The sequence below is a fragment of the Echeneis naucrates genome, chromosome 21 (assembly GCF_900963305.1).
Source record: "Echeneis naucrates chromosome 21, fEcheNa1.1, whole genome shotgun sequence".
Classification (NCBI taxonomy): domain Eukaryota; kingdom Metazoa; phylum Chordata; class Actinopteri; order Carangiformes; family Echeneidae; genus Echeneis; species Echeneis naucrates.
In genome coordinates, this window is record NC_042531.1 from 15,179,794 (window position 1) to 15,193,706 (window position 13,913).

Genomic DNA, 13,913 nt, shown 5'->3' on the forward strand with positions numbered 1-13,913 from the left:
TAATATTTCCCTTTGCCGGTCCTGTTTACTCTCTTAGTTGGCCACTGCCCTTCATTTAATATTCTCCTCAGCCAGGCATGAGTTGAAACAAACACATTTTCCTGCTTTCTTTCTGCTTTCTCCTTTATATTTTAGTGTTGAATCTGTTAAATCTTCCCTGCATTTCATAAAAACCTGCTGCTGTAGCTTTTACTAACATATTGTATCTTCATTGGGAGATCTACTGTTTTCCCAACCAGCACTATGTGATATCCAAACTTTTCAGGGTCATCACAGCGATGCTCTATCATCTCCCTTACTCTCCTCACAACATCAACAACATGATTCCAATTCCAAAGATATCACTTGACAGCAATTTCACACACACATACACAACACAAACACACACACACACACACACACACGATTGGTACCTATGAGTGTCTGATCTGATTTTAAGCCGGGTTGTGCTTGACTGTGCTGTTTTTGTTTCTTCAGTATCCAGACCTGTAAATGCCAGGCTGTGTGCTGGTGAAGAGGTCCCCTCGGCCGTCCAGCACTGCTCCACTCCCTGTCAGAATCATTGCCAACTCTCCCAGTGGTCAGCCTGGGGTCCCTGCATATATGACAACTGCAACGAAACACAAGGGAAGAAAGGTACGATGGAGGAAAATTGGGGTGGTGCAAGTTAGATTGAATGAGCTTCGGGTTGAAAGCTGTAACTCTGCCACTCTATTCACACACGGATGACCTCACAAATGCACACAAAGTTTGGTGTTATTACAGCTGAGAGTACAGACACTCCGCAACGTGTGAAACAAGTTACGCTCCGAATCCTGAATTGTTTGTTTGTAACAGAACAGGTGCACAGAATAAAATTTGAGCTCATGTTCGGCAAGAGCAGCATTTCAAACAAAATTTTAACTTACGGCTCTGTCTGTTTCTATTTCTTAGTATTTGTAAAACGAATGTTTGTAAGTAGAGTAGTGATTATTTTTTGATTGTTTTCAGTCTTGCCCCTTAATGTTAGTGTGGAAATTTACCCGGCTAAATCAATTTATAACAGTTCATCACTGTTCTTAAATTACATTTCGATCAATGATGACTAGAGATTTGGAGCTTTCTTTTCAGGAGCTTTCTGCCTATACAAGTCTGAAAGTACAGGCACACCTAACATATCAGGTGAGGATTAAAAAGTGCGAAACAAAGACAAAATCAAGTTTGCTAAAATGTGAGCCGCCCAAACACAACAGGATTAAGTTATATAGGGTACTTTTAATAGCTGTCATCAGCGCAAACAGCATCTATTTAGCCAATACCTCGCAGTTGAAGAGGATAAATGAAATTTTGTATCCAATATGCTGTGGAAAACATCTTCATCCAGAAAGTGAATGGTGAAGATGGAACTTCGAACCACAACTTTTACCAGATAGCCAATTCCAGTCAGATCACACGATAACAACCTCACAAAAAGCAGGATTGGATAGTCCTGTGAAAAAATGGCTCCAACATGGAGCTGTCTTCTAAGGCAGATACATTTTTTGTCAGATGCATTTTTGACATCTGGACAGCCAGATCAATAGATTCAGATGGCCAACAAGATACTGAAATAAACAGACTGATTGAGATTGGATTTTAAAAAGAGATGGATTGAACAGATTAGCCAATGGACACCAAAAAGGCTAAGAGAACCATATTGTACATTTACAATCAGCTTTTAAAGCCAAGACAGGACTTTATATTGATTGGAAAGCTATTGCATACTTATGTTTCTCAATTAAGCACTATATTTTACTATATATTTTTTTTTCCATGTCTTCACGATACATTTTTCTGTGCTTTGGCAACACTGAACGAAAGAGAGAAGTGGTGTAGCTGACAGAGGGCAGTATATGTTTGAATCATTAACTGTTTGTTGATGAGTCTCTGGTCGAGGGAAAATGTGCATTGCGAGTGTAAACCAGAGCAGAGGGAAGACGAGATGAGAGCACACCTATATTTCTGCTCACAGTCCCCAGGAGGCTGATAGGAGAATCAGGAGATAAGATGTTTCCTGTTTGTGTGTATATGTAGAGTGTGTGCGTGTGTGTATGTGCAGGTAGGTGTGTGTAAGTGTGTGCATTCCGAATGTTCGTGTCATTTTTCACAGGTAAGTGTGTGTCATATCTGACTGCTCTGGAAAGACACTCCACGCGGACTGCTGTGTGTGTGTGTGTGTGTTTCAGTCAGTGTGACTACAGTGGCAGGATTGTTAGTGTGTTGGAGCCGTGCTAAAAGGGCAGCGTGACCTCATCCCTGCCATGAGTAAATGTGCATGAAAGCGCCCCAGGGAGCAACTGAGGGGTGGACTGTTCAGGTCAGTGCCCACACTCTCCAACACTGCATCTCTGGGATGAGCTGGCTTCTCTCACAGACAGTGTCATTAATATATTTCAAGGAGTGGAAAACACAGCATCTGCTGTTTTGCACAGGGGTCTCTTGTGGCATACTGTCTTTTGATGGCATTTATAGAGACCCAGAGCCCATAGCAAATAGAGTATGAAACCAATAGAAAATCACTCGCAGTGAGCTCCACTGCCTGGGAAGCAATGAAGAGTTATTGAGTGGTAGAATATTGTTATGATCCAAGTCGTTTGCCTGTGGTCCTTGAGCAGCAGAGAATTTCTTGTTCCCTTTGAATGTGCACTTAGCTTTTATGTTTCACAACATCAGGATCTAACCAATAGGCCCACGGGATCCCATTTTTCAGGTAGAGGAGGCAACCAGCCAAAATGCTTATGCTGCCCTGGCTATGGTCTCTGGGAAATTACAAATTTAAGTTGCCATCGAGTGGCTTTATATGCTTTTCAAAGTTTTACATGTTACCTTGGCTTGTCACACAGTGCAGTTATGTGAAAAAGTGAATTGTACATAGGAGGTTACAAGACAGAACTTGTGTAATGCGTCTAGTTGAAGTCATCCACTTGGGGGTGTATAGTTCTGAACAGTGGGCTGGAAATCACTGGATAGCCCTTGTAGCCCTTGTTTCACTGACATAAGCCTGGTATGACCGAGAAACCTTTCAATTATTTATATCCATGGGGGCATGCTGTGCCAAATTGTTTTTTCGTGGTTAGATGTAAACAGAACTAAGTGCTCTGGGCAATACTACAATCGATCCAAAGTCTCTGTACCATTTTGAACACACTCGGGACAGTACGACTCAGATCAGTCATTTGAACTGGTGCCGCTCACCAGTTGATGGTCAGAGAACGTAATATGTGAAGGAGGAATCCTGGGGTTTGACAGATCCACCTGCTGAGGGAAAGGATGTGGAACCTTGCTGCAAAGTGTCAGAGGTGTGGTAAAATGAATATAGCTGCGTACAGCCATGGGGACGATGGGGAAGATAAGAAAAAGAGATGTTTGCTCAGTTTACTCAGACCCTTTAATGAAGAAATACATATTTTCTGAAAAACCAATCTTTGACAGAACTAATGGTTTTATATGGGGAATATGAATCAAATTAAGAAAATTTGGTGTCACAGTCATTGTCGTCTTGTGTATTAAAAGCAGCACGCATCATCAATGTGTAAAAAGATGTAAAAGATTAAAATCCATTGATGAAAGCCATTCAGAAAGTGCATATTCCGTTGAGTGGGTAATCATGCTTTACTTGATAATTTGTCTGTATTTACCACAAGCTCAAATTATGGTTTTGTGCCGCAAATGGTGAAAAAAGCAGTGCCCTCAAGAAATTCAAATATAGAGGAATGTGCAAAAAATGTGCTGCTACTAATGCAAATACCCGCTGAAATTCAGTGTGAAATGTAAAATACCATATCATACATGGAAAGATCATAAAAAGACAAAGGAGCTCCGTTCAAGATCAGAGCATGTTCACACGTTTTCATTTACTGTCTCCTTTTTTCCCCACTTGAATGTTGTAGCTCTCCTGGCTATCAGTAGCTCCCAACTAGTCCAGTGCGCAAATATGATTGAATCAGCTCATTAGATAATCTTCCAGAAGGCCTCATAAATATAGATCCTGCAGGACTTGCAGATTAACAAACGTCAGGCTAGAAAAACTGACAAAGTATTGGGGGACAATCATCAGAAGAATACAGTGGTGATAGAACCTGCAATCTCAGGCTACATCAGGAAGAAGGAAATACAAAGTGCTGAAAGAGGAGTGGGAAGTGAAGGCAACAATGACCCCCATAGTAACAGGACCCTCAAACTGGGAGAGTGGCTCCAGCAGATTCCAGGAACATGTGAGATTTCTGTCCAGAAGAGAAAAGTCCAAGGATTACAAACAATACAGAAGAATACTCTGAGTGTCTGTGTGTGTGTGAGAGCAGGCTCATAATTTTTTTTTTTTAAATATATATATATATATATTCATATTTCAAGACCATCTAGAAAAAACATTTCTATGTGTTTGTGCAAACTTAGTAGTTTAGACCTGATAAACGAATGATAAACACTGAAAGTGTTTCAGCAAGGTTAGCCAATTAATCATACACACATTTAAAGAGGTTTTGCTTTGAGCAATCAGTCTTCTGTTCATCCTGGCCAAGAAATGATCCATCCTAATGTCCCTCTGATGTAGAGGAGTTGCTGAGGCTTCATGTTAGCTTTGGCTAAACTTTGGGATATATTTTCACAGGCCTATAGAGGCCTACACTAAAACAAATTACGAGAGGAATGTCTTCATGGTCAGTACGAGGAGGAATGAATCAGTAGCAATGAGTGCAATGATTTAAGACAATCTGAATATTCATATAGGCGCCGACAGTTCTTTAAAGATATGCTCCACACAAATCAGCCAAATTATTTCAAAATGGTTTGTCTCGTCCCCTGTCTGTATTGCTCCGCCACAGCCCCCAGTGAATCTAATTTTGTTCCAATCACAGAGCCAGCTCTTTCCACCTGTTTGCCAGCCGCCTTGCATCCTTTATTTTTATGCTGCCTCCCCAGCAGACTGCAGCATAGAGCAGTATGCTCTCCTCCCCGAACTGGTAACATCTGCAACATCGTTCTGCAGCTGTCTATGGATCTGAGCCTCCTGAAGACAAAGGCGGCTTTGCTCCTTTTTGTTGAGTGAATCTGTGTTAGAAGATTAGTCCAACTTGGCGTCCAGGTCAACTAACACTCAGACCTCTGGCTATGCCATGTCTGTGATGTCACTAACAATATTTCATTGTTTGAACTGACTTCAAATTCAATTCTAAAAACAACAGCAAGCAAATATAACAATATATAAGCAACGATAACATCCTAAAATAGAAAAAACATAAATATTTATATAAATGTAGGTCTATGCATGCCCGGGTGTTTTTTTTTTTTTTTAGGGCAAACGGTGCTTAGCTTGTGCAGCAGCACACGTTAACCCTTATGGCACATTTAAGAAAATGTCCCTTAGAGGACAAAATGTTAGAATTTTAGAACTGCTCGAAAAATGTAAATTATTATTACTTTCCAATTTCAATGAATTATTTTTCATAACCAACATCAGTCCTGATAATAAACGTTCAACCTTCATTCATCCGTTTTCAGGACAGATGTCACATTGTCATCATGTAAGTCACTCCCATTTGTTGCATGTGAGCACAGCTCACAAATGCCGTGAATAACCTGTAATTAACCTGCAGTTTTTAAATTATGATGTCATTACATCATTACCTCTGTCTATTTCACCTTTCTTGTCCTCATTCTTTTTTCCTTTTTTCTTTTTCTTTTCTCTAAAGTGGGAAGTGCTGGAGGGCTTTTGCCATGATGAGGACTATTGTCACTCAGGGCAGCTGTTGTCAATCACACTGGCATTGCAACACAGTCGACATTGCAGGCCAAAAATAGAAATGGTCAGGTAAAGAGCGCGTGGGGCAGGAGCGGGGTGCAGTGGATCAGCAACTGTGGTGAAATTGCTGCAGGAAAGGCAGCAGGATCAGCAGAAATCTAACTTCAAATCTAACTTATTTCATTATTATTTAAAGATTTACACAGCATTGGGAAGGATAGTTTGAAAAAGTAATGATTTAGAGTTACTAGTAAATTTACTGATTTAGTAACTGAGTTAGAGAAATATAAAAGTAAGTGAGTTATGAGGGAAAGCAACTATTGTGTTACAATTTTTTAAAAATAAGATTCATTTATTTAGTAAAAACATATTGTGAAAAAAAAAATCCTCAATATGAAACTGGCACCTTTATACAGGAAAATATCAACAAAAAGCAGTAGTTTGTAAATGCTACCTTTGAATTGTCTCGACTTGCCATCGCTGCATCTGTCCTGGTCATCTGACCCCCATCCAAGAAGAGTCAGATGCCTCAGGACTCATTCCAAACCAATTTGAAGGCCTGAAATTTTGATTACATTGGGATTTTCTTTGCCTTAGTAAGAGCAAGACAGAAATGGTACATTTTGGTTCACCCAGTCTTTTTCTTGGCTGTGTGAGTGCTCTTGTCCTTCTAGGGTCACAAATTTGACCATACATCAAAGAGCCTTACCTGCTGTGGCTAACCTCAAAAGAGTGATTCATGCTTTTATTACAACCTGTTTATACTACTGGAACTATCTCTTCAACAAATGCAGTTAGTCCAAAATGAAGCTATTTGACTTCTTACTGGGACTAAAAAATTTGTGCACATTACTCCAGTCCAAACTTCATCCTACTGACTTTCCTTTCGTTTCAGGATTGATTTTATGGTTGCCTTTAAGGTGGGCACCATGGTTAGCACTTATTTATTTATCTGGACTTTTCAGCATTCTCTTTTAGGCTATACATCGAGGTCTGCTTTTCATGTTTTTAAATATTAGCAAAATTGTAAGGAATTTGTGAAATTGTCATTCAATTGCACATTCAAACAAGAACTGCCTGAGCCATTCAAAATTTCAAATCCTTATTAAAGTCCTACCTATATTCCCTGGCCTTCAGCTCAAGTTACATTTAGACATCTTGCCATAACTTTTTGCTTTTCCTGAGCTTGTAAAAGCACTTAGGTCAACTCTTGTGGTTATTAAATATGCTTTATAAATAAATTTGAACTTGAGCTTGAACTTAAAGAAAGTGGAATGCAGGTTGTTCAACAATGACATAAGTTTTCAGTGTCAGTGTCTACATACATTTTTATATACAGGTTATGGTTTGGACCAGTGCTTCTGTTGGCTTGTGTTGGACATTATAGTTGTGCTTAAACAGGTCACCAGTCTATTGTAGGGCCAACTTGAAACCACTGGCCCTCATACTGAGGCTTCCTGGTTATTTAGAGTCACCAATGAACCTAAACATGCATCTTGCTGGACTTTGGGGGAAGCTGAAGCACCTGGAGGGAACCCGCACAGGCAAAGGACATGGAAAATCCTCACAGAAAGCACGCATTGCTTTAAACCTGAGCCTCCTTTGCTTATTGTCCGCTGTTTTTAGTTATCTAGTTTAGTGGCTTTGATAGACTGAAAATTTAGGCACTCTACATTTTTGGTTGATTTTCACATCTGAGTGGATGAACTCAGAGTGATGTGAATGTTTACTCTTAGCCACTGCTGTGAATAGTCTCTCCTTGAACCAGGAAGCAACAATTTGTTGATTCAGGTATGAGCTGCCTTAGAAAAAATCTGTGTACATTTTTGGTGAAAGTGATTATAACAGTGTTTATGGCAATACAAAATACACATTGATAGTAATACTAACAACCTTGGTTTTGGGGAATATGGTTGGAGATGTGTGGCCATTAATCAAGCTGAAAATAAAGTTTCCCCTTCATAAAATAGATGTTTGTATGTATGTATGTTTCGCACTTAGAAAGAGTCTTGGAAACAGATTCTTGCTGCCTCACAGTACCAACTCAAGATACCATGGACAGCTCCTGGTGCTGAAATCAATTTTCATGAATACTAGAGCTGTGACACTTGCTCTTCCATCACACAAAATGCTGAATTTTTTTAACTGTAAACAGGATGAAAAAAAAAAAAAAAAAAAAAAACAACAACAACAAACAAACAAAATTCACTTAAATTTGAACCATTCATTCATCTTCTACCGCTAGTCCGTTCCCGGGTTTCCGGGGATGCTGGAGCCAAACTGTGGGCGACCCTGGACAGGTCACCAGTCCATCACAGGGCCAACATACAGAGACCAACAACCACTCAGACCTACAGACAATTTAGAGTCACCAGTGAAACCAAACAAGATCTCTTTGGACGGTGGGAGGAAACCGGAGTACCTGGAGGAAACCCACCAGACACGGCGAGAACATGCAAACTCCACACAGAAAGGCCCCAGGCTGGGAACTGCACCTGGGACCTTCTTATTGTGGGGCAACAGCGCTAAACACGATGCAACCGTGCTGCCCAGTTTGGACCATATTTATAGCAAATGTTTTAAAATAAAAATGTTTTTATTTCTAAAGCACTACACCAACAGATAAGAAGAACTATTTTAAAGTTTTGTTTTCAGTGCTTGTTTTTTGATGTGAAAAAGTTGTCAATAAGGTATAGTTTAAATGGGAGTAGTTGTGGCTCTCCACAACATATTGAATTGGTCACACAGGTAACACCCAGTCAGAGTTACATCTCAGAACATAAGCTCTAAGTATATGCAGCGCCTATGATCGGGGCATCTGCACATTTAGGAACCAGACTGAAGCCAAGATTTAGACAAACTTATCTGATTTTGATATAACCAGTAACATACTATGTTGCACAAATTTAGTGCGATATTTTAATCTTTGGCATGGTGAGAAGTGGTGGTGTCTCATTTATGCGTGATTCTGTTTTTTACAGGTATATCAGTGGCTTCTCTGACAACCTCTTCTGTCCCCCCTTCTCATTTCCCATCTGTCAGGTTTCAGGCAGAGGAGGAGAGAGTCGTTGTGGGAGTCCATCAGTTCTCCAGACGCCTGTCCTCACCTGGTAGAGTCCATCCCCTGTGAGGATCCCGCTTGCTACTTGTGGCAGATCCAACCAGAGGGAAGTTGTATTCTAAACAAAGGCACCTGTGGTCCTGGAACTGTAGTCCACAATGTGACCTGTGTCAACTCTGAAGGTACAGTTCATATGAAAATAAGTGTTTCTTTCTCATTGCTCATCTTTCAACTGAAGCTTGCTTGAGGGTAAATGTTAACACTTAAGAAAATATTCTTACTTGTTCAAAGATAAATAAAATACGAAGATCAAGCCCGCAGTTGTTTTTGCACTTGATTGATTTAGCAGTCAAACTTTTTTACTTTACTTTTTGTGAAGAGCCAGGCCTTCCTCTAGCGATGCTAACCATAGAATGTAAGGACTACTCTCAAATGTAATTAGACCAGAGCTGCAACTTGGTGTTTTCGTAGAGCCAGCAGTGCTGGTGAGTCCACAACAATATCAATAGCATTGTGGTAAGTGAACGATCAGGTATAATGTGATCCAATGTACTCAGCCATATCATTACAGTGGGTGATAGGAACATCATGGTGTGAATTGTGTATGCATTATGCATAAGGGTCTATCAAGTTTATGGGCATAGAAAACACTGGCCTGATTAAAAGTCAGCATCACAGCCTCCTACCAGGCATTAATTGCTCATTTCCATAGATTATAAATCTAATTGGACCCTTTTTTGCCTGTGTTTTATTATTCTGTCACAATGGATCGTGTGTATGTTTATCAAGAGGGCAGAAAAGGGCGTGAATTTATTAGCCAACAGGCAAGTCTAATGAGTTTTGACAGGACAACTGAGCTTTTGTGTGTTTGAGGAGAAACTCTGTGAAAAATAGCTGCAGCGGATTTATTGTTAGTGAATGTCGACAAGTTGTTCACTGTTACTTCCTTAATTGGCTTATTGGACTTACTGGTCAAGTATGTTTTGCTATTTTCATACATAGTTACAACAGTGTCAGGGCCAAGTTGCTAAGTGATGCAAACTATTGTAAGGCTTTATTTGTTTTCTTTCTTGATTTAACTGGCTACAAGCCTCACTGAGCATGCCAGTATGACTCATATTCTTCTACTTAATGTTGTAAGTACTAAAGCGGTCAGTAGAAAGTAGTTCAAATTAAATGCCATCATATAGGCCCACTAAAATCTTGCTTGCCATACTACACAAGGAAAATGACTGATCAAAATCAGGTCATATCCGGAGAGTTTGCTTCCCTAGATGACCATAAAAGTTGTTCTTCCTGACCATATCAACAGAGGGTGACCTATACTTTTGGAGTCATCAAAAATGAGTATGTGGTTAAGGCTGTGGAATTGTCACAATTCTCTCAAAATCCAAGGGGCTTCATCGGTTCATGGATGTTGGTCTACTAGCCTCTGTGGGTGTGTTCACCAAAAGCACCTGCACAGACTAGTACGGACTAGTAGACCAACAAGCATGAACTGATGAATCCCCTTGGACATAACAGGCCAGTTGCCTACAAATCATTTTTGAGAGAGAGAACAGTGACCTGGATGAATGAGAATATTGATAGACAAATTGTCACAATTCATTCCAAAAACAAAACAATTTGTTAAGTTAAATGTTAAATTATTTGGACATGCAAATAGTTGGTTTATCACAGTACTTGTCAAACAATGTCCATCATTGCTGCATTCACAATTGCTACACCCACTTGAGGTTGTCTAATAAGGAAACAGAAAAAGGGCTTTTACTGCTTATGCATTATGCATTTAAGAATTTTCTAATTATTAAATTTTTTTATGAGTAATTGTGATAAACTAAGGGTAGCCTGGCGGTGGAGTGGTTAGCGCTGTCGCCCTACATTAAGAAGGTCACGGGTTTGGTTTCTTCCTGAGCGGAGTTTGCATGTTCTCCTTGTGTCTTCATGGGTTTCCTCCCTCCGTCCAAAGACATCATGTTTGGGTTAAGTGGTGACTTTAAACTGTCTGTAGGTCTGAGTGAGAGTGTGAGTGGTTGTTGGTCTCTGTCTGTCTCTGTGCGTTGGCCCTGTGATGGACTACTGACCTGTCCAGGGTGTATCCCGCCCCTCGCCTTGGCTCCTGCACCCCCTGCGACTCGTAAATGGAAAAGCGGCAGAAGATTGATGGATGGATGGATGTGATAAACTGTAACTAATGAAAATGTATTTGGCAAGATGATGGTCCTTTTCCCAATCATATGAAACTGCTTCCAGTCTAAATTTACCTTATTCAAACAAATTGCACAATCTACATGCTTTACTAAGCAGACATCGTGCATTGTTCCTAAACCCAGCACTGAATGGTGGACAGGTGGAAAAATATTGATTGATCAGATTGATAATAAATATACTGTCTGATTAGATTTTTTTGTAATTTATTATTTTTTTTTTTTGCAAAAAGCTGTGACTGTGATTGCTTTCAGCAATGCCTGACATATAAATTCTGTAGACCATGGAGAAAGCCACTGCTAATTGCTGTCACTCTGCATGTTTAGTCTCAACACATATCCTTCCCTGCTGTTATGCATGTAAAGATGATGGACACGCAATCTGGATGTTACTGAAATGTTGGAAGAAAAGCAGAAAGACATTCTTCTCTCCTGGGAAAAATACAAAGTTTTAGCTTTTGCCAGTCATGAAAGATTTTTTGGACCAATTATATTTCACGTTGTCAAGGTCAGGGTTTATTCAAAGTCTCCATTATTCAAACGCAGAAAGATTCCCAACACCAAACACCATAGAATACATAATAGTAATTTAAGGACAAAAACAAAATAAGAGCTAAGTGTTAAATTCCTGCATGTTAGTCTGACTGGGCTCTCGCACGTTTCATATATCTCTCAAGGTGAATGAGACTATCAATAACCAAATAACATGGCAAATAGGGCTAACTTAAAACCAATTCACAACTGTGGTATGGTTGCTATTATTCATGGATGAGACTTATCAAATTATTTAGACACCACCTGCAGTCTTTGACATAATTACTTTATACTGGGTGAATTGTTAAAGATGCATCGACAGTACTCTCTAGAAACAGCAATTAGATTTTCTGCTAAATGTGCCGAGAAGAGCTGCCTAGCAGTGGGGACACATTAAATTTGTCCACTATTAAAGCAGTTCCACTGAAGAGAATAATCTGACAGCCTGAAGATGAGGTGCTGTAGAAGATTCAGCCAGCCAACAAACACAACATCACCACCCACAATGGGTTTTTACTGTTGCTCACTCTTTTTTCTTGTTTTCATATTTCATGGCTGAAACATTTTTGTTACAATCTCAGCCTATTTTGTAGTTTAAAGTTAGTTTAAAGATTTTGATATTGACAGGAAACATTTTTCCCAAAGAGCTGTGTAAGGTTTATGCCAAAATCGGGTGGCTGTAGAGTGGTTTGAGGCATTGGAATTATCTTTTCATAGGTCTGTAATAATTGTAAATATTGAAAGTTTCTGTTTCTCATTTAATATGTTCGACGCAGGTTTGTGTATGTTATAAGTAAGTTATAAGCTCTTGGAAGAGTTGACGGAGGTGTGTGATCCCTTTCTGCCCCAATGTGCAGAAATCAAAACGTATCTTGTTATTCTCAAAGACAAGGTTGTGTCAAATTGGGGAGAACATACATCTTTCCAATTAGGAGTGGGTGGGTGAATCCCAGCCTCCTTCACATTTGTTTTTTTGAAGGGCAGATAGATTTTTTCCTTTTTTTGTTCTTTGAGTATAATTTTAGAATAGCAGAGTCTAAAGTTAGGCGCCTCCTGGTGATGGGGGTTTGAATGAAATCAAGGAAAAAAGGATTGAGTTTCCATTAACTGTGGCTATTCATCCCAAAAGAAAGATGGGAAGATTGTTCTTGCGCCCCAGGTCACTACAGATTTTATCCAGAAGCAAGTTGAGGATGAGATGAACTAACTAAATTTGGGTGAAATATTTATGCCCAAATATTAAATGTTACCCATGGGGAAAGAACGTTGGGAGTTTTCGTGTGCAGGATCCCTTGAGTTGAAATAGTAATCAGAAAATTTACAAAAAATGTATAATAGTTTTGGGTACTCGTAGGGAAAGTAAAATATCATCAGCATATAAATCAATTTTGTGTTCTGACACAGTGCAGTGGATATCTTTTGATACTGCTGACACACTGCCATTGCCAGCAGTTTAATGAATATGGCAGCAGCCAGGGTGAGAGTGGGCATCATTGGAGAGGAGTCCTCTGCTGAGTCAAACTTTGTGATGTGATACCGTTTGTGGTGACTGTAGCCTTGGGTGAGTTATACAGTGCGTATATATGCCCAGTGGATATATGACTCCCCACAGCCACATTTGTGAGGGGTAGCAAAGATGAAGGACCAGTTAACTTTGTCTAAGGCTTTTTCTGCATTGAGCAACACAGTGATTGCTTTTATGGTGCCACACAGCGACACACGGATCAGATTTAGAAGCTTTATGAGATTGTTAGCAGAGTATCAATCTTAAATATATCCTGTTTGATCATTGTGAATTATCAGCAATATTATTGTCTCAAACCTAGAAGCAAGTAGCTTAGAGATAAATGGCTTTCGGTATTGATTAGAGACAGACGGCAGTAACTGGAAGGAAGTGTGTTTAGTTTTAGAAATAATTTGAATGCAGCTGTATTCATTTGGGCTCTTGATATAGCTGTTGCTTCTAATCTCTGTCAAAGTTCTAAAGAAAAAGGAGTGCCACCATTGACCAAAAATATATTATAAACTAGGTGGACAAGCTATCCTTATCTGCTGCATTTCCCGCTGGCGTACTTTCTAATACACTTAATAATTCATTAATAGGCAGCTAGGATGTTTCTTTACTCTGCAGTTAGCTGAGGCAAGTTAAAGTTATTGAGAAAGGCCTTAATGTCTTCCAGGTTTGGTCACTTGTTTCTAAGAAGCTTTCTCATTCACTATCTTGTCAAATTCTGGATCCTGTAATAATGAGGAGTTAAAGTACCAGGTTGACAATTCAAGGTTGGATACTATTTGCAGGTTGAGGGACACCAAGGCATGGTTGCGGATGATGATTGGATGTATTCTAGTTGAA

At 39.6% G+C, this 13,913-nt stretch overlaps 1 protein-coding gene across 1 annotated transcript in view; it reads left to right on the plus strand.

Annotated features, from left to right (window-relative positions):
• thsd7ba (thrombospondin, type I, domain containing 7Ba) overlaps positions 1–13,913 on the plus strand; it is a 184,093-nt gene that overhangs the window by 107,948 nt on the left and 62,232 nt on the right. Inside the window, exons 8-9 of the mRNA XM_029530839.1 lie at positions 478–636; positions 8,801–9,001. Coding sequence (XP_029386699.1) covers positions 478–636; positions 8,801–9,001 — 360 coding nt within the window. The remainder of the gene's footprint in view (positions 1–477; positions 637–8,800; positions 9,002–13,913) is intronic.